This window comes from Diadema antillarum, unplaced genomic scaffold, assembly GCF_040938485.1.
Source record: "Diadema antillarum isolate AM-2024a unplaced genomic scaffold, OU_Dant_1.0 seq00000214_RagTag, whole genome shotgun sequence".
NCBI lineage: Eukaryota > Metazoa > Echinodermata > Echinoidea > Diadematoida > Diadematidae > Diadema > Diadema antillarum.
In genome coordinates this window covers 82,178-103,490 of record NW_027271269.1, presented here as the reverse complement: position 1 = coordinate 103,490, position 21,313 = coordinate 82,178, and the positions used below count along the sequence as shown (strand labels likewise).

At 40.7% G+C, this 21,313-nt stretch overlaps 2 protein-coding genes across 3 annotated transcripts in view; one reads left to right on the top strand and one right to left on the bottom strand.

Moving 5' to 3' along the window:
- LOC139729011 (inhibitor of nuclear factor kappa-B kinase subunit alpha-like) overlaps positions 1-20,509 on the top strand; it is a 73,172-nt gene extending 52,663 nt beyond the window's left edge. For both annotated transcript variants that reach the window (XM_071639935.1, XM_071639936.1), the window contains exons 18-21: positions 5,258-5,360; positions 16,969-17,122; positions 18,877-19,037; positions 19,964-20,509. In XM_071639935.1, coding sequence (XP_071496036.1) covers positions 5,258-5,360; positions 16,969-17,122; positions 18,877-19,037; positions 19,964-20,066 — 521 coding nt within the window. In that variant the 3' untranslated portion in view covers positions 20,067-20,509. The remainder of the gene's footprint in view (positions 1-5,257; positions 5,361-16,968; positions 17,123-18,876; positions 19,038-19,963) is intronic.
- LOC139729009 (uncharacterized) lies at positions 9,973-14,108 on the bottom strand. The gene is made up of 5 exons (XM_071639934.1): positions 13,994-14,108; positions 12,565-12,957; positions 11,882-12,067; positions 11,398-11,528; positions 9,973-10,728 (listed from the first exon to the last, which is right to left on the bottom strand). Exons 1-5 carry the CDS (start codon positions 14,073-14,075, stop codon positions 10,084-10,086), a joined length of 1,437 nt encoding a protein of 478 aa, XP_071496035.1. The 5' UTR covers positions 14,076-14,108; the 3' UTR covers positions 9,973-10,083.
- Positions 20,510-21,313: the final 804 nt, after the last annotated feature.

Sequence of the window (21,313 nt, the reverse complement as noted above, 5' to 3'; positions counted from 1 at the left end):
CCAAAATGGCCGCCCATTAAAACCGGAAATTCCCTCGTATTTCCTTCTAAATGTTGAGAAATTGAAAACAATTGATGGTTTTACCCTATTTCGAGGGTGCTGAATCCGAATCTGGATGATGCAACTCTTGCATCCATGAAGTTTTAGAGATATTCAAGATGGCGGCCAAAACGGCCGCCAATTAAAACCGGAAATTCCCTCGTATTTCCTTCTAAATGTTGAGAAATTAAAAATAATTGATGGTTTTACCCTATTTCGAGGGTGCTGAATCCGAATCTGGATGATGCAACTCTTGCATCCATGAAGTTTTAGAGATATTCAAGATGGCCGCCAAAATGACCGCCAATTAAAACCGGAAATTCCCTCGTATTTCCTTCTAAAAGGTGAGATGTTGAAAAACAATTGATGGTTTTACCCTATTTCGAGGGTGCTGAATCCGAATCTGGATGATGCAACTCTTGCCACCATGAAGTTTAGAGATATTCAAGATGGCTGCCAAAATTCCCACGTATTTTTTTGTAAATGGTGTGAAATTGAAAAGAATTGATGATTCTCCCTATTTGGAAGGTGCTGAATCAGAATCTAGATGGTGCAACTCCTGCATTGTTGAAGATTTTGAGATAGTCAATATGGCCGTTAAAATGGCCGCCCAAAACGGAAGTTCCCATGTATTTCCTTCTAAATGGTGACAATTTGAAAGCAATTGGTGGTTTTTATCTTATTTGAGTGTGCTGAATCCGAAGCTCAGGATACAACTGTTGCATCCTTAAGGGTTTTGAGATGATAAAGATGGTCGCCAAAAATGACCGCGAAAAACGGAAATTCATATGTAGACCCCCTATTTCCTTCTAAATTGTGTAAAATATAAAACAGTTGGTGGCTTTACACTATTTTGAGTTTGCTGAATTTGAAGCTCCAGTATACAGCTCTTACTTCCTTGAGGGTTTTGAGATAATAAAGATGGCCGCCAGAATGGCCTCTAAATGGCCGTCAAAAACGAAATTTCCATGTGAGCCCTATATTACCTTCTAAATGGTGTGAAATTGAAAACAAGTGGCGGTTTCACTCTATTTCGAGGGTGCTGAATCCGAACCTGGTTGATGCAGCTTTCGTGTTCCTTTTTAAGGGTTTTGAGATGTCCAAGATGACCGCCAACATAACTGTCAAAAATTGGTAAATTTTAGGCCTTATTCAGCACCCTCGAAACTTGGTTGTTGAAATTCGTCCATTCTTTAGGGTTTTTAGACGTCCAAGATGACAGCCAAAATAAGAAATTCCAATGTCAATACATTTTTTCTTAATGGTAAAATTTTAAAGATAAATTGATGGTCTTACCCTATTTCGAGGGTGCTGAAGGTCTTTGAAGGTTTTCGGACATCTATAAATGTCCTGTATGAACGGAAACTCCTTAACATGTTCTTATACTGAAATGGTAAAGTATTGTGCTCCAACGCGAAGCGGGAGATTAAACCCATGCAGGGTGAAAAGCAATAATTCGTATTCTTGAATTCAACTCAGTTGAGCGAATTTGTCAAATCAGCCAAATTTTATTGAAAGTCAAAATGACAATCACAATGGTATTGTAATATACTGAGATATTCCGATATGTCTCAAATGGAACTTTAACACGTACTGGAAAAAAGAAGAAGTGATATTGACATCATACTGAAACGTTCAAACGCAAAGAAAGATACGATTGAAAATGTCTTTATGCATAATTGTTATGAAATAATGCTTGTGGTCTCCAATAATATGGCTCCATAGATGTAAAGTTAATCCTTTTCGGCTATCAATAGAGTAAAATTAAATTATGGCATGTTGGTATTTGGTGTTGAAACTTGTCTTGTATTCTGACGAGTCTCGCCTCGTATTCTTGTGAAACTTGTCGCACTTCTGATTAGGTCATTGGAAATGGTTGCATCCATGACCACTATAGTAGATATCAATAAGGGTAATTTCAAAAGCACTCTGCGCGATTATGATATTCGTAAGTACTGGATTATCAACTATTATACCTTCCATGTTGTCGTTTGATTTTTATTTAGTTTTTTTTCCAAGGCGCGTTACCTGTGATTTGTCCGTCCCCTCGTGTGTGTTTGTAATAGATTATATATACATATATACATACATAATGTTACATCACATTGAAGAAAAAATTGAAGCATAACAATAAAAATGTCCCACTCGTGTCTTCAACAATGTCGTCAAGACCACCAATATAAACCAAATAACCAATTTGAGTGTTCATGGATAAAGAGATTAAAACTGTTCAAGGATTAAGGCAGGTAATGTTGGGTAATTTCAGTACACTTCTCTACACCACTATCACAATATGATTTAGATGAACATGTCTTGTCCATTAATTGTTAGTGTTAAAAACTTATCCATTATATGTAGAGGAAACAGTGTAATCTTGCAATTATTCAACCGCATCTGTAGTCTTGAAGGGTTAATTATTGCTGGCACACTTGTATCGTACCAACTCAAAGATATCCAATAGAGCTGGTTTCACTGTATATACAGCAAGTTCAAACTGTGCCATTGACGAAAACCATCAATTTTTATCAATTTCTCACCATTTATAAGAAGGAAATACATTGGAGTTTCCGTTTTGGCGGCCATTTTGACTATCTCGAGGTGCATCATCCAGATTCGGATTCAGCACCCTCGAAATAGAGTAAAACCATCAACGGTTTTCTATTTCTCACCATTTAAAAGCTAATACATAGATATTTCCGGTTTTGATTGGCGGCCATTTTGGCGGCCATTTTGGTGGCCATCTTGAATATCTCAATACCCTCAAGGATGCAAGAGTTGCATAGTCAGATTCGGATTCAGCACCCTTCAGAATCATCAATTATTTCCAATTTCACACCATTTAGAAGGAAATACGTGGGAATTTTCGGTTTTGGTGGCCATTTTGGCGGCCATCTTGAATATCTCAAAATCCCGAAGGATGCAAGAGTTGCATCATCCAGATTCGGATTCAGCACCCTCGAAATAGGGTAAAACCATCAATTGTTTTCAATATCTCACCTTTTAGAAGGAAATACGTGGAAATTTCCGGTTTTGGCGGCTATTTTGGCGGCCATCTTGAATATCTCAAAATCCTCAAGGATGCAAGAGTTGCATAGTCAGATTCGGATTCAGCACCCTCGAAATAGGGTAAATCCATCAATTGTTTTCAATATCTCACCATTTAGAAGGAAATACGTGGGAATTTCCGGTTTTGGCGGCCATTTTGGCGGCCATCTTGAATATCTCAAAACCCTCAAGGATGCAAGAGTTGCATCATCCAGATTCGGATTCAGCACCCCCGAAATAGGGTAAAACTATCAAGAAACATTGGGTGGACGGTAAAACAAGGTTAGGCCCAAAAAGTGGCTTTGGCACCCAGACTATAGGCAAGGTTGACTGTATGCACATTCAAATGTGTACCTTCATATACATACAAACATACATATGGTACATAGGCCCTACATATGTACGTACATACACACATACATATATAAATACACCCATGCATATGCGTAATTATGCATACATACATTGTACATACATACAGAGTACACACACACACACACACACATACATACATGTACACACATGCACACCAAAATGCAGCTGCAGGAGTCTCAGGTGTTAATGTGTTAAACACGACTGTCTTTTTTTTCTTCTCTCTTTCGGTCGTGCTCATATCCATCCTACATCTTTTGAACTGTTGAACTTACACTACCATCGTCTTTGTCTTCATCCATCACCTCAAGTATATCACCCCCCCCCCCCCCCCCCCTGCACGTGTTCGCACATGCGGTTGCTTGAATTGCGAGATGAAAGTAAAATGCTGAAGAGCAGATAAGAGTTTCGGTGATCGACTATTCAATACTAGGGTCTTTTAACACGTGACTATTATTTCCACTCATGTTTCTATGATGTGAGTGATAACGAGATCAAAGAGACAGCCCAATTTGTCCAGATTCTCTTGTTTGCATTGTATATCAACGTAGAAACCCATTCTTTCAAGGTTTACATGTATCTCAATCACCATTGTTGCATTTGACAAGCAAAGGTGTCTTTGGAGTGGGTTGTGAGTTGGAGAGGCTTGCTAAAAGATTTATGGAACATTGAAAGAGAATTACTTCCTTGTTTTCAGCAGTTTCCTCATGTATTTGTGTGGTTAGCTTTGTCTCTGTTGTGGCCATGCACATGTGAGATGTGATTTTTCCACTTTCCAAGCTCACTCTGTACAAGAAAAAGTAAGCTGGCAATGTACAAATGTGCTTGTCAACATAAACCATCTTCAAGTTATGATTAATCCCAACTTTACCTGAGTTAACGTTATGATATTTTTATTTTCAGAACTACCTTGGTACTAATATGACCCTGCCTCATACCAACTTGGTATTCTGACTGATTATCAGATTATTTGTTTTTCCTTGTTACTACTGTATATGCCATATGATTAGCAAGTTTAATTTTTCTCAAAACGGGACTTCATGACAATTTTGCGGGTGGTTAAATTCGTGGTCGTGGAGTTTAGGAATGAAAGGAGGAATGTATGCATGCACTTCACATTTATGTCAGTATCAGAGTTAATCATACTGGACTTGTAAAATTGTGAATATAAAAACCCCATGAAAATATATTGCTTATTCAGTAACTGATTTTAGCAAGCAATGTTAAAGGGGTCACTTCAGGGAATGCAGAAAAATCAGTGAAACACTCGGTGAAAGTTTGATGAAAATCAGACAATCTGTTCAGTTTCATAAGTGAATTTGTAAGTTTTTGTCGACCATACACAGCCTTCTCCAGGTGGTAACTCTACAACAATATGTATAATAAAGCCATAGAATCATATAAAGCAAATTGTACAGGAAATATTACAAACCTTCATGTTCAAAGAAAAGTATGTGTTCCCCTGAATGGTTACTGAGATGTTGTATGGCAAATGTTGTTTTCCATGGGTTTGGAGGAGCAAGGGAAGTGCTCATTTGATGTTTTGGACAAAAAAAGAATGTTTCTGATATCCCCTGTATATTTTCTCTTTATCTTTCTACTGCTGTAACATCGCAAATTGGTCCCATCTACAGGGGGGACATTACATAGAAGAAACCAAAACTTTGCTAATTCATAACCTTTGACTGAATTTCTGGCTTTTCTTGTAACTTTTTGAGTGTTAATCACCTGGATTTTCTTGCTTTTGGATAGACTTGACTAAATGGCAGTCTCCCCGTTTTCCCCGGCTTTCCTTTCGCAGTGAAGCGCAGGGAGCACATCGACTGCCAGCCGATCCAGGAGCAAGTGCAGCGAGCCGAGGCGCAGTACGTTGAACTCATCGGGAACATCTTCGCCAAACTCAGGTGAGTGTATAAAAGTATCCCATGTGTTGTGCAGTTCGATGCTTGGTGTATGGTATATTTGGACCACGGAATGTCGGCAATTGAATCTTTCGTTTCCACGAGTATTTACATAGTATGGAGTCATTGGGACTTTTGGGCTGGTGTTTGCCGATAAGATAATAATGATAATGATAAATACAGCATTTGTAATGTGCCATCGATCTTGTGACGTACTCTGAGGTACAGAGGGACATGAGTGAATGACATACTGTTGTACATATTATAGTGAAGAAGAGATGAGAGAGATGGAAATATCTTTATAAACAATCAACAAATATTTAATCAAAATTAGGTGCAAACGTATATTAATTTGGATCCATTTTAAATGTTTTGTATGGAGTCTGCAGATCAGATCGTAAGTGGACACTTTACTACTTTGAGCTATTAATTATCTGGTTCAAGCCAGAAGCCTGCGTGAATTTGACTCATGCCCCCTGTGCACAACGGACGAAGGCTTAGTGTGTGACCTCTACAAAAAAAAAAAAAAAATGAGATGAATTCGATGTCATGAATTCCGCATTTGAGGTCTTTAAACTAATAATCAGTGTCAATGAGAATCATGGGACAAACTAACATACTTGGAAATGCTCTGGATGTAGTTGTCTTCGGTGGTGCCAGCGCAGTAATGAAGACAGCATACATCCAGTTCCGCATCTCCAAAGGTCTTCAATAGATTGACAATTTGTGACCCGCCACAACAAAAGAATCCTAAAGTCGCTGACGGCTGAGCCGAGAAAATCGAGTTTGAAGTCTTATCATCAAAATCAGTCAAAACTGTCAAATTTCTGTTGTTGGCATAGGGTTGTAGTCTAATGTTTCATCTATCATCTGCCAAAATTTCTAGGCTAAGTGATCAAAGAAAAGGCAAGAGATCAGCGTTTTTCTGACTTTCAACGGAACAGAAATGTGTCCGAAGATTTGGATTTAGTGCCGCAGATTGACTCCGCCCCTAGCAACGAGGGAGTAATCTTATTGGTCAGTGCATGGCATCCTGGTTACTGATTTGTCGTGCGTAGACTGCTAGCACTTAACTTGAATGAACATCGCGGAGGTTGCTATGAGCAGACCTTCTATTGTCAAGAGGTGAAAACTGTCTTACCTCCCATGGATCACGATTGCGTCTGAAAGAAAACTTTGAAGTCAGTTTTCTCGAAACACTGATTTCCTAGACCACTCAACATGGTCTCATAAAATCATCAATATCTTCACAACCGCATACTTTTATGAGTGGTGTTCTGTAGGAAATGAAAGTGAAATAAAAGCAGAAGAGCAAGGGAATAATGTCATGTTATTTAAAGAAAATCGACCTCCCTCGACTTTCAGATCCTTTTGTTGTATAGCATGTCACATTTGTCCCATCATCAGAAATTAGAAGTTGGTTGTTACAGCGTATGTATCCCGTTAACTACTGTTCTTATTTTGCAATGTTTTTTAAGCCTAGATATATTGAGACCTAGTGTAGGCTAGAAGGCCAGCATACCAGCGGCTATGATTACTGTGTGTGTTTTTAAGTCTGATGTTGTGCACATTTTACGCTGTATAGCCTAGTTGATGTTGTAATGCCATGCATATGACAAAAACATGCATGGTGTACAGAGGAAAAAGAAATATGTATAACAGGCCTAGCACAAATATCAGAAGTACACGTATTTACAGCCAGCTATCGAGTCATCAGTTCTGCATAGCCTTGAAAATAAATAAGTATCACCATGTGCCAAAAATGGAATCCTATGAATACTGTTCTGTGGACAAACCAAGGGGTTAATAGGGAGCTTTAGATTTTAGACGCGCAGACGTTCAGAGGGAAAAAACATGTTCTGAGCGTGCACAGAAGCGCGCGTCAAGTCGATCTATTTTTAGCTTGCATTGCCTGAGTTTTTCACTACGCGTACTGGCTATTTTTACGTCCGCACAGTTTGCAACATAGAGAGCTACTTCATGCACCGATCATATGGGGGCGCGATTTTATTTTTTATACGTTGCGTCCCAGCGTAATCTAAAGCTACTTTTCAACGCAATGCAGGGGAGAGGAGAACGTCCAGTGCACTCGTTGTCTCAAACGTCCGCGCGTCAAAATCTAAAGCTCCCTATTGTTTCCTGAGGAGTTCTAGGAAGGACTGTGGTGGAAGAGAAAGAGGCTAGAGGGAGAGGTCTCAACATTTTGGACAGGTTGACTCTCCATCATCCGGAACAAGGTGGAGGGGAGTTTGTGGGCGGTTAAAGGAGGATTAATGCTGACCCAGAAGGGGGCTCTTGGCTGCTGGGCTTTGATGCTGAGGGTGCATTGGTAGTGACAGAGTCCGGGGTGGCGTTTGTTCTCGTCTTGGTATTGTTGTGTGTGATGCTGTTGTCGATGCTTTGTTCGTGATCGTGCGCAGTGGGGCAGTGTCAGTGTTCCTCTTCGTGAGGGGTGGGCGCTGTTATATTGTCACTTGGAGTGGATTGGTTTTGGCTTTGTGGTGGGCAGCAGCTAGTGTGATTTACTGTTGTTTTGTTGTCGCTGGGGGGGGGGGGGGGGAGGGGCTTCTGTTCTGTGTCTGTACCTTTTCAACCTTCTTATGCCTCTTTCTCTACTCAAACATACCTTCTCAGGTGTACACTCATATTTAACCAAACCCTACACCTTCACATTCGCTCCATCCTGCAAACAACAGTTGCCTCCCTTCAAGGAACATCCCACCTTTATGTTGGGCATGTTTGTCTGTGAAGTGCTAAAACCCTCTCAGACCACTGTGTTGGCTGCATTACCTTCCAGTCCAGTTTCGCTTCTCACTGTTCGACAGGAAACTGAAACTTACAATATTCTGGAGGAAAATCTATTCAGATATGGTTTTCCTTTTTTTTTTTTTTTGTGAGGAAACCCATCCATCATAGCTTAATGGCATCCCGTTTATGTCACATTGTTGGTACTGAAGTGTGTGTGAAGAGCTGTGAGGTGACAAAAATAAAACAGTGATTCCTGAGAACGGTGGAGAGTATCCCATTTTTATAGTAGCGTAATGTTTGCCAGCATACAGAAGAGAACCAAAAAAAAAAAAAAAAAAACATGACCAAAAGGAAACTGTTGATGAAAAGTGCTCGAAGTGTTCAAGTACTTTTAAGGAGGAAAGAAAGCATCGAGGATGTATACTTCAGAAAGATGTTACATACTAAAGCAAAAACAGCACACCAAACACGTGTAAAGAACTGTGCCTCATTAACATTTCAATTGGACTGCATTGAACAGAGTGAAATAGGATAGAATGGTTGAGGTTTTACGTACTTTTATGTTTCACTTTTTTTTTTAACAGAACAGTGATACTGGTGGCAAACAGTGATTCCTGAGGTGATCGTGCAATCTCTTTGCAAGTTTCTCATTGATCTATACATAAATCTGCATGTATCGCAAATTTCCCCCTTGTTTTTGATATGAAGGACACAAATCTATAATTGTATCCCCTGCACCAAGTCAGTGATATGTTAAATTGACTCAACAGTTATCAGCTTGCTCAGTTGAGGGTGGTCGTAGATTCCAAGTTATCCACCAAGGAATTAAAGACTTCTTGATCCTAGAAGAAAATTCAAAACCTTTTCAAACGGTTGAAGCATATTTATTTGGAACTAATGCAATTTAGCATATCAATGAAGAACTAGTGAAATAGATTGCATATGATAAACAAATCATGTATCTTACAACTCAAAGATATAATTACAGAGATTCAAAGAAGTGTGTCTGTTTTGAAGTAAGAAGGTAGTTATTAAATGACGGTATTGATCATACATGTAGTATAGCAGGTGTCATCAGACAGACGTAAAGTGGACATTTGGGTCACCATGTGTTCTTATCCAGAATCAACAATTAGTTTCTTTACTTCCTGATTTTGTCTTGAGTTTGTTATTATTATTTTTCATACCATTAAATCAAAACATTTTGGAGGGCTTATTTTTCCTTCAGAATTCAATTTTCCGTGGTCATTTTAAAGGTAATACAGCAATTTCTTCTACCAAAAGTTTGCAATGGTGCACTATGGAAAATAAAACACAGTTAAGATCCACAGTGTGACATGCAGAAGTTGCTTTGAGATTTTTTTTGTCTAGTTTGTACAGATTATGCTACGAAATATGCTTTTTTACAAAGTGTACCAGAGCCTTTCAAACCATGAGGACCACCCCCAACCCCCCCCCCCCCCCCGTCAACTACATACAGATGTATCCACGTATACATAATATGTACACATCAATGCCTGCCCACACCACACAGACACATACAAACATATAAATCACTTTATTGCCCCTAAATCACTGGCCACCATTGTTTACAGTCCGACAGCTAGCATAATTTTTATGGTGTATGATATGCCCATGTACTAAACCTGGTACTGAAGTGATTTTAAAGCCTGTGTACAGCTTAGAAAAAAAAAAAAGATAATCTAACTGATATCCCCATAGCTTCAGTCATAAAAGATACATTTTTTTATCTGAGTGTGTGTGCACATAATTGATATTTACATTTACTACTGCATTGCTGAACATCCAGATGAAACTGTTGGCATTTTTTCTGTCAGTTTTACTAAACACTGAAATAAGAGTCTGTGCTAGCCATCGAGCGTGATAACTACAGCATCGTGTCGATGTGAATGAGGTTAGCCTTTTATCATGCACAGAGTCTGTGTGGTTAGATTTCATGTCACTGCCTGCCTTGCTTCTAATAGTCCGGAATGATGTGGGCACAGTAGGTATGCTGGACCTCTGTGATAGAGCTGCCATCGACAGTATGCGCTGTCCTGTCGAAAGGAGGCATTTTGTGTTCGGTTAAAGACGGGGCGACACCCACGTCGGTTTTCTCACCGTGCACGCTTTTGACAGCTGGGATATTGGAGTAATTGTGCCCGTCAGAGGCTGCCTCTTCATTGCCGGGGAGATGTGGAATCGATGTAGATGCTCTCAGCTGGGATTTGTTGGACTCTGCGAGGGCTGTTGCCTTTCCATCTGGGAGAGTGGGTTTTGATGGTTGGATTCCGCCAATACCAGGACACATAGCCATGTAGCCATGGTCATTGACATCCACCGCTTGACCCTTCTTGGTTTTGGCCACCGCTGCCAATCCTCCAGTCGAGGCTCGGTCAGATTTGTCGCTGGGGTGGAAGGCGACCTCCCGCGACCCGCGTTGAGAAAGTTTCTCGAGGATGCTGGTCATGGATGCGTAGCTGCCCTCCTCCCGCGGGGCTCCCCACTCCAAGCCGACGCAAGGGTCCGGCTTGCCAAGTTTGCCTGCAAAAGCATCCTTGCCGACCTGATACGACAGCTGCCTTGGGGGCGGAGGTAGGGCCCTTGATGTGGTGCGGTGGCGCTGTTTAGTGGAATATATGATGGGTATTATCAAGGAGATATCATACCTCCTTGGTATTATATACTGTACATGTCATGCATTACGTCTCATTAAGACCTCTTTGGATTCGTGACTGTGAACAGTACTCTATCATGATGTCATGTCTCAGTTATTACTTCTGGGTTGATATCATCCCATGCATTTCAGTCTACTCTCTTGTCATCAAATAACACAGACTGTGATCATGCCACCCTGCTCCAATAGTAGGCTTTAGTGTATTCGTGGAAGAGAACTGTTTTGACTTTGGCTTAGGTTGCTGGACTTGTTACTCAGTCTAGATTATGATTTGTGACTTCAACCATACTGAATAATTACAGCCTTTGTTTTCAACATATGGGGGTCTCATAACTCTATACCCCTTTGTGTTAACTCACTGATAGAAAAGCTGGGAAGAGAGATATTAACGGAAAATATAAATAGATAAATAGATGGATAGGTATAGATAAATGGATAGATAGAGAGAGAGAGATAGGTAGGTACAACATATAGATAGATATACATAGATATAGATGAATAGATAGATAGAGAGATAGGTATGTATACAGATAGGAAATAGATAGATAGAGAGGGGGGGGGGGAAGAAACTTTCCAGAGAGTAATATGTCTTGGTATTACCTTAGCAACGCTCACCCTATCTTTGCTGGGATCCCGACAGCGACAATGTCTGCTCAGGCAAGGCGGGATTGCGACGAGAAGTACCAGACCCAGCACCGACGACACCACTATCAGGGCCAGTGTTTTGACCTCGATGGTGATCATGCCTGTTGGGGATAACAGGTTTAGGAGATGAACAAAATTGTACCGATATTTAAAATGCATACTGTAAAATGAGGAATGTTCGCATGCATTTTAAGTTCGCAAATTTTGCGAGAGCTAAGATTGGCGAAATCAAAATGCATGTGAATGTTTTTGTCTACACTTTACGTATTGAATGCTAAAGGCAACACTCGAAAATTTCATGCCGCAAAAATATCGCGTTTTACAGTATTTACAGAATCCCAACCTTACCACTACTGAAATAACCTCATGTATGTGCTGCTGTATGTGTGTTTGTGTGTGTGTGTTAATTTTTACATTGTGAATGTGAATACTCCCATTTAGTTCAAACTGTTACCAGTGATATCCAACACTTTGCTTCCATCCGCCGAATCAGATTGGACCACGGTGCGAGCCGTTGGTTCATGCGTGGCGTTGGGGGATGAGGTTGGTACTGATGTGGTGGGTTCCGTCTGTTTTTGAGTGTGTTCCGCAGTAGCCGGACCTGAATCAAACCCAAGGGGAGTGGCTTGGTAGGCATGCTCTGAAAGGTTGGGGAGAGAAAACAGTACACTGAGAGCTGGCCACTATAAAGCATTATTCTGCTGTGACTATGCGGATGTCAAGAAGCTACACATATGATAAAGGAATCTTTGTCATTTTTTTTAACGTGTCATGTGTTTATCCTTAGTGTAAGTAAATAACTGTATACATGTATGTCATATATTTCATAGGTTTTTTTTTTTAGTACAATTCACAACTGTGCATCAGCCTACATTCACACACAATATGTTTATGTACATGCATATATACATGTCATGTAAAGTTATGTGATTTGGCAAGGGAATCATTTTTTTTTTCTTTCAATTAGATTTCCTTGAAATATAAATCCCAGTATCTTGCACAGAATTTTATAGAGTGTTTGTTATCAAAAATACAACACAAAGGCAAAGTTTTTTCCGCCTGTATTTTATCTGTTTGAACATGACCATTATATCTGTGTTTTAAATATTCCCTCGACTGAGAGAAAGCAGTAGCTACCTTCTTGCAGAGGCGTGGACAATACCCTGATTGCCCGAATGGTCATCTGGAATCCAGGTTTACTGATGGTCTGGTCACTGGCAAAGACCACAGTCAGGGTATTACTGGTGGAGTTGAAAGCCTGCATGCGCAGGACTGCACCGGTGCGTTCACCCATCCAATTCAGCCATGCTGGGTCATTTGAATCAAAGGCACGGACCCCATCCCCCACCCACAGGAAATCTTCACCATCTTCAGTGTTGAGATGCAAGAAAGAGACCTCAGCAAGAAAGCCATACGGTAGCACAACATCCCAGATGCGGTAGTAGTTGTTGGGATAGTTGTCCGGATGGTTTGGCGATTCCAACGTGACCATGCTCCCATCCTCCCATCCACCTTCCGGAGCAATGGAATCTGATGAATTGAAGATTGGTTGAACTCATCAATTCCCAGGAAAAAATTATGTTGTTTGCTGCTCAATCTGTTAGGAATGACTTTTAGTATTCATGGCTGGTATATCATACCATGTGTGTAATATAAAAATTCTCTTTGACTAGAACCCTGTGTTATTCATTTGAAATTGCTTGTTTCAATTGAGAAACTTTCAAAAACCTATAAAGTAATACATTCATACTCAGGGCCCCATTTTATAAAATTTGTTAGCATTGACAAGTTACGATAGTTGTTGTACGCAACTGAAATCCTTGCATCTGATTGGCTGAGAGCAAATTTGTCATAGAAATGTTGCAGTTGTTACTGATAACAAGTTTTATGAAATGGGACCCAGATCTGTAAAGTGGCCTCTCACTCTAGAGTAAGATTGAAGTTCATGTCACTGGCTTTTTTAAAAATCCATTTAGCATAGATTGAATGATTTGCACTGGGGCCATCTCAACAAAGGCTATGTAGTTTCCAAAAGAAGGACAAGCTGATGATATGTGGAACACAGTTCCTCCATTACTTGATGAATGAAATGTAAACAAGAATCTTGACTTCACCATATCGCTAACATTTTGGTCATACTTTCAGGATTCTCAGTGGGTGGGTGCATGTCTGTCTGTTTGCATATGTGGTTGAATAATGGTATTCTACAAGGTGTTTTGCATATTTCAAGGAGAATGTAGAAGCTTTGTATTCTGTGCTGATGTACATGTAATTGCACAAGCAACCTCTGGCAGACTACGTGAAACACACTGACACTGGGCTATTTAAGTCCCCTATGGTTAACAGAATCGCGCATCTCTAAAACTAGTATTACAATTTGATATGCACAATCTAAGTGTAAAAGCACACAGATTATATGCAACACATGTACATGTGTAAATGTGTGTGAACACATCTTTCGTTGCTACAGATTTTTTTTATGGATGGTGGAGTGTGCAGACGTAAAAAGTTTTTTCTATAGATGATGATGATGCGCCATGCTATATTTCAAAATTTGCACACATACCAAAATGGTTGCTCACAGAGACTGTCACATTCAACCGTGGCATGGCACGTCCATGGTAGCTTGTGCGCAGTCGTAGTCGCATCCACGCCGAATTCCCGACAGACACCACATCACTTGGCAGTGTGCGTCCACTAAATGTCACAAGTCGTGATGGTGGTCCTGCGATGCGTCCGTCACCGATTTCCAACAGCTCCATTCCTACCGCGAAGTTCAGTAGTTGAAACGCAAACGTGATTCGCTGCTGTTCTGGTGCATAGAAAGTCCACGTTGGGTGTCGGTAGTGGATTTCCACTGCTCTCTCAATCTCCTCAGTAGAGATGGTGAAAGATTCATCATCACTCAGGACAACGTGTTCTGAAAAAAAAAAATGCCAGCAAAAATGTTTTCTTGAGACTTGATTTTAGTAAGAGCAAGGTCAGGAGTCTGCAAAGAGCAAAACTTGGAACACGTCTGAAGTTGTACATGTAGGAAAAGGTTGTCCCGAGAGTATAGTCCATCCTCGAAGGCTAGAAATTCGGTGGGTTTTTGTTTTTGTTTTTGTTTTTCTTCTGATTGATTCAGGCTAGCAGGCCTCAGAGGTGAGGGATCAAAGGTCAAAGCCACGCTTTTTAACAGGGAAAAATCTGACTTCGATAGAGTGTTCAAAGTGTAAGCAAGGAGGTTTAAGAGATGGAGTTAACACACAGTCTTATTCCCTTTGATCCCATGTTTAATGCCGCCATTCAGAAATATTCAAAGTATGTGCTAAACTGGAGCTGCCCCACATATACATGTGTAGGAAGACAATATATTCATGTGGCATTATTGCATCATGACTAGTCACTCTCTCTAGGAAGTTAAGTCCTTATGATGGTAATAACTTTTCGCTGGCCCTTATAAAACATTAGTAGCACATACAGGTACAGACACAAGGATGTGAATATAAATATTGCGCAAAAAAAAAATGATGGAAAAAAATCAAAATCAAAATTACTCGATTGTACATGTCTGTACACTAATCTGACAATTCAATTTAACTTGAAAATAATACCATTTAGGTTTCATTTGACAGAATTAATCAGAAAGTGATAAAACCAGCATTTCAGGTGGGTAAAAGTTCAAACACTTTCGCTACATACAGCTCGGATTTAAACTTTTGCACATATTTGGGGACAAAATTGATTTTTGTTTCATATTCTATATCCTAAAGTGAAATTTCATTTCATTTGGTAAATAAACAAGCAAACCTGACATTAAGTTAGAGCTCAAAATAAATCTAGAGATTGCTCAGAAAGATGGAATTCTTTTGTTCATCAATAGAAAACTGACAGCTTTGTGAATAATGACAACCAGTTGGAACTCCATCTCTTGAACCTCCTTAGCAGAGCTGCCAAGTCTCCCTGAATCTGCAGGAGTCTCCCTGAAAATGTCAAAATCTGTTCATGTCTGAATAGGAGAATATCAAAATCTCCATGATTTGGGAATTATTTTTGCCCATTGAAATGCATGAAACACACAGATATCTCCCTGATTGCTGTGTGGAATCTCCCTGATTTGGATGTGGGAATGTTGGCAGACCTGCCTTAGTGTGAGCATCACAATGCATACTGGGCGGGATTAGAATTGGTATATGGGCAAGGAGAGAGAAGATCAGGGGAGGGTTGTATTTTAACCCACTGATGACGGACTGATTTTGCCACAACACGCATTTCCCATAAACACTTGCTGGAGTATGCTCGGGACTCGCCCTCAACGGGGTAAGGATGCTCACCCATGAGTTCCTGTGATGTTGCCAGTGCCTGAGGTGTCATCTCTGTGAGAAGTGTTAAAGGCGATACTAAAGCCATCCAAGAGAAGAAAAAACGGAGCATGTTAACAAGAGATGTAGCCACCAGCACTCTAGGAAATGTTGCCGCTTACTTTCAAAAGCTACCCTCTGCTCAATCGCCTGATGCAGTATACCTTTATAGTTTCCACTCTCTTTTTTCTCCCCTCCTTTTGGTTGTGTCCATGCAGCTCGATTGAAACTCACTAAATGTGTTCTAAAAGAGCAAGGGGGGTTTTGTGATCTACACACGGACGTTCGTCTGTGCCAATCACTGAAGCAAAGAAGCAAGAAACCATGAATGTATTACATGCCTCGCCCCGATTTCCTCGTTAAAACTTTGGTGGCATGTGCAAAAATATTTAACTCTTGTGATTGGCTGTCTGTCTGTGGATAGGCAGGACTATAGGCAAAGTTACAATGGATCTGATACTGTCGGCAATGATTGTCGAGAGCCCTTTGAAAGTACGGTAACTCTAGTATTCCCGAGAATTTATTTGTTGAAGGTCTTTCGTTGGCTGGGACTATTTATAACTCTGAAACTGCTGTTGAGGTAAAGAAATATCTGTATCAGGAGACTATGTTACGATATTAAAGTACCAGTTGAGTGTGGGTACTAGAATTTCACTTAAAAAAAACAAAAAATGTGTTTCAGAGGCCTCTTACATGCACACATATGCGACACACATTATGTGAAAAGAACAGCATGCTGTTGTTGTTTTGTTTCGTGATTTTTGTTTTGCGTGTTACTGTGAAAGCGTAAATTTCCAAGAATGTTGTGCAACATGAAACTAGCACGAAAGCAAAAAATTGTCCAAATTTTTCCTGCTTGTTATATGATATGATTTGATATCTTTGATTTCAAGGTAGGTATATTGTAGGGGTATTACCGTTATGCTATTATTAGTTTTCTTCACGTTCAGTGATTCTGTAGCATGAGTGAATTTGCTGTCGTAATATGGACCAATTGCACCTTTAATACCACAGTATGTCCTGTCAAAGCCCGTAACAGCAGTGGTCAGCAGCAGTGAGCTGTTTGAACTACTCTCTAAAAAACTGTGTGAAATTCATCTTGCCTGGCTGAGCACGAACAATTACTCCTGCTTTTACAGTAGCTTCCCAGATTCCTCCACTTGACTTTTTCTTCTTCTTCTCTGCTTTGTGCCACCAGAGAGGTCCAGAAGTCATCAGAGACCATGGAAGAGTTGATGGGGAAGATGAGAGAGTGGCAGGAGACAGCAAGAGACGTGGAGGAGAAGATCTCCCAGCGACGGAAGGAACGGCAGAACAACGTGTGGCAGCTCTTGGGTGCTGCAGTGCTGGCGGTAAGTTTTATGACTTACCGTTTATCAGTTACTAACTTTTTTTGTCCCCGCCGAACGAGTTCGAGCAGGGGACTATGAAACGGGCTCCGTAAGTGTGTGTGTCCGTGTGTGTATCCGTCCGTTTGTCCATCCGTGTGTGCGTCCGTGTGTGCGTCCGTGTGTGATCAAAATCATCAATTTGCTACTTCTCTGTCATTTATGAGCCAATTTTTATTCTGTTTGCTTTATATGATAGCACTATGTGGGAGCTTTGAAACTTGTACACAGAATTTCAGTTGTGACCTTTGACCTTGACCTTTGACCTATATTGTACATTTTGCTACAAAAATGCTACTCCTTCGCCATTTCTAACCCGATTTCGATTCCGTTTGCTTTATCTGATGGCACTAGTTGAGGGCTTCAAAACTGCTACACAGAATTTTGACCTTTGACTTCTTTGACCTTTGACCTTGATTTTTTGACCTGTATTGTACATTTTGCTACAAAATGCTACTCCTTCGCCATTTCTAACCCCGATTTCGATTCCGTTTGCTTTATGTGATGGCACTAGGTGAGGGCTTCAAAACTTCTACACAGAATTTTGACCTTTGACCTTGATTTTTTGACCTATATTGTACATTGGTTACAAAATGCTACTCCTTCACCATTTCTAACCCGATTTTGATTCTATTTGCTTTATGTGATGGCAATAGGTAAGGGCTTCAAAAGTTCTTCACAGAATTTTGACCTTTGACTTCTTTGACCTTTGACTTTGATTTTTGACCTGTATTGTACATCTTGCTACAAAATGCTACTCCTTCGCCATTTCTAACCCGATTTCGATTCCGTTTGCTTTATGTGATGGCACTAGGTGAGGGCTTCAAAACTTCTACCCAGAATTTTGACCTTTGACTTCTTTGACCTTTGACCTTGATTTTTGACCTATATTGTACAATGGCTACAAAATGCTACTCCTTCGCCATTTCTACTCCGATTTCGATTCCGTTTGCTTTATGTGATGGCAGCAGGTGAGGGCTTCAAAACTTCTACACAGAATTTTGACCTTTGATTTCTTTGACCTTTGACCTTGATTTGTGACCTGTATTGTACATTTTGCTACAAAATGCTACTTCCGGCGGGGACATATATTACGCACCGCGTAAATTCTACTTTTCCTTGTTTTTTTTATGATGATGATGATGATGGTGATGATGGTGGTGATGGTGATGATGGCGGTGATGATGATGATGACGGTGGTGCTGGCAATGATGATGATGATAATGATAACAATAATGATGAGGAGGATACTGTAAACGTCAATATTTTCGCACAATTAATTTCTCATGCTGGGTGGTTAAAAAACATTTGCAGGTTCTTGAATTCACCCGGTGCAATTGTAAACCCATTCAAAACGTGCAGATAAAATTGTGAAGATATTTTCACGAGTTTTAGAATTCGCGCTAGCCAGAAGTAGCGCGAAATATGCTAGAATTAATGTACCGTGAAAATTTCTGCATTTACAGTATCATGATGATTATAATCATAATGATTATGATACTGATAATGATGATGATGATACTGATAATGACAGTAATAATGAGGATAACAATGATAAAACCTTGGTTTATATTATCGTTGTTGTCATATAATTGAGAGAAAAAAAGTATTGCACACATGAGTGGGCATATAGTCATGGCTGTATAGGAGAAGCAGTGGATTTTAATTGACAGTTTTCCTTTCTTTTCTTTTTTTCTGGGGGGGGGGTGGTCTTTCAGAAGGTTGAATCAGACAGGCAGCTGAAGAGGACACTCTCCAGACCACGGAGTCTGGAGGGTCCTCTGGACAACGGTGGGCAGGCCGCCCAGTACAGTCCCCAGACCTCCGATGATGGGCAGAAGAACCAGCTCGCAGAAGAAAGCATACAGATGCAGTCACAGTAAGTTGGTCTCCTCCTCCTCCTCCTCCTCCTCCTCCTCCTCCTCCTCCTCCTCCTCCCAAATCCTTGCACACTCAGATAAAATTCTATATGAAGGGGGGGTTACGAGTTCTAAGACAAAGCTCCATTCTATATTTGCAACAACAAAAATGCCAGGGAAGAAAAATTCTCTTTAATGGCATTAAGTGAAAATAAATTAGTGGATGAAAATGAAAATAAACTAATGCGCAAATATGTTGACACTTTCTCATGCTTGCAGCCATTTATGTGACAGTTATCAAATTTTGCAAAGTAAAACTCAGACTTGCCAAGACTCTGAGATTCTGCAGGGAGCCTGACCTGAAAGTGACTTATTTCTTTATGCCCCAGCACCCAATAAGCAACAGAATCTTATTGGCTTAATGCATTTGCTTATCACAATGAAGCATTTTGACTGTATACTTTGGGTTCTTCTTTCTTATGATGTGTTTCTTCTTCTTTCTTTTTATTGCAAATATGAAGAAAAAGCTGAATGAATCATCACATATTTTCATGCAGTGCATTTTAGATTTCCAAAACTTACAAAGTTCTGTGGTACCTGTGGATGCTGATGATTGTATAGTGCACTCCCATTGTAACAAACGCGGTTATAACAAAATTCTAGTTTTTAATACAACAAATAGAAATAGAAGTCTCAAAATTATAATCGATATCTCTTTACATGCTTTACTTTTTAGACTTACCACAATATCAATATAACAAAAAAACAAACTGACTAACAATACAAAATCCAGAGAGAAATGCTAGTGTTTATTTTTTTTTAAAGAAAAAGATGCATATCCAAAAATAAAAGTTGTGATATCTGATATGAAATATCCCAAAGGTCCTGCATATTGCATATGGTAACACTTGTTTTTGTGTTTTGCCCTTTTTTTTCATCTTAACAGCTTTGACTTATCTTTCAACACCCTGCGAGAAGATCAATTAGAGAGTATGAAATTATTGGACGGGTTGGACCTAAGTCACCTTGAAGAAGATCTTGACTCGTGATAGCTTCTACCTCCCCCCTCCCCCATTGGAAGTTCACCCCTCATCCACCTCAATCCTCCACCCCATCTCCCTTTCATCCCGAACTGTGACATTTCTCCAATCCTACCGCCATGGAGTCGCCTACCAGTGCCGCACAAAGCCCAAATTCGCTGTACCCGTCCAGCGAGCGTGCGACTCCTACCTCAGCTACAGAGGCTGGGCCCTTGTCTCGCAGGGAAGTTGCCCCCGTTTCTCAATCGACTGATGTACCTGAGAGCAGGTGACAAACTCCAGGGCCTCACTGGATGTCAGTCCCTTCCCACGGCAACAACTCGCCCTACCCGCAGCCTGACGCCAAACGGCAGCCGAATAGACCGTTGGCAAAGTAAGGCATTTTGTGAGCAGACCTGCAGCAGCTGCAATTCGCTTCCTGATGCGAAGCGAGATGATGTTCAAAAAGTACACGAGCGCACAATGAGCTGCACAGAAGTTCAAATGAAAATTTCTCAGCTCTTTGTACGTATCCTAGTCGTTCCCTCAAGTCTCGCCCCCAGGTGCGCCCTCAAGGACGTGTGCATCACCTTGCATCAAAGATGGACCTCGCGTGAACTTGCTTAGCGTAGAAAGACGCATTGATAGTCGCGGGGAATTCCGCCTCACAGCCCACCGTGGTTTTCACTCTTCTCGCTCGACGACTAAAGACCAAGACGAGAGATCCCGTCAAAAGATGACGGCCGTTGCCCATAGCAACACTAAGGAATTGCCTCAAGTGGGTGGTGATCATCACCCACTACCAATGAAACCACACCGTACCCCTGTCCCATCTTCAAGATGGCTACCACGGACAGCCAAGACATGGAAGAGTGCCTGTGACAGTGCCTGTGACAGTGCCAATGTCTGTGGAATGCTTCAAAGCTGTGTTTGCCTCGCAGTGGTAGAGAAGAAATATGGACGGAAGACCAGAGTGACACAGACATTGGAAACATTAGATAAGGAAGAATGTATTTATACCTCCCCCTCCTCATTTTCAGAGGTAGGAAGAGCATACACGATGGTACGCACATTAACACTCGGAACATTTTTGTTGTCAAATTGTCTCCAAACAAAAGCCATTGCTGGCAGCAAGACAAATCAGGGAGGTTGCAATCTTGCGATGCCCCGTGCACATTCCAGAGACCACCCAACCTCTCTGTATATTTCTCGTCTGACACATTTAGTGGCATGAGTATCTCGACCGAGTGAAGTCCCCTTCAGTACCAGACAACTTT

Excerpts from the sequence above, each read along its gene's own strand:
- LOC139729009 (XM_071639934.1), bottom strand. The coding sequence starts at position 14,075 with ATGCGACTACGACTGCGCACAAGCTACCATGGACGTGCCATGCCACGG. Across the intron at positions 12,958-13,993 it reads CTCTGTGAGCAACCATTTTG|ATTCCATTGCTCCGGAAGGT; the intron begins GTATGTGTGCAA and ends TCAATTCATCAG. Across the intron at positions 12,068-12,564 it reads GTCCACGCCTCTGCAAGAAG|AGCATGCCTACCAAGCCACT; the intron begins GTAGCTACTGCT and ends CCAACCTTTCAG.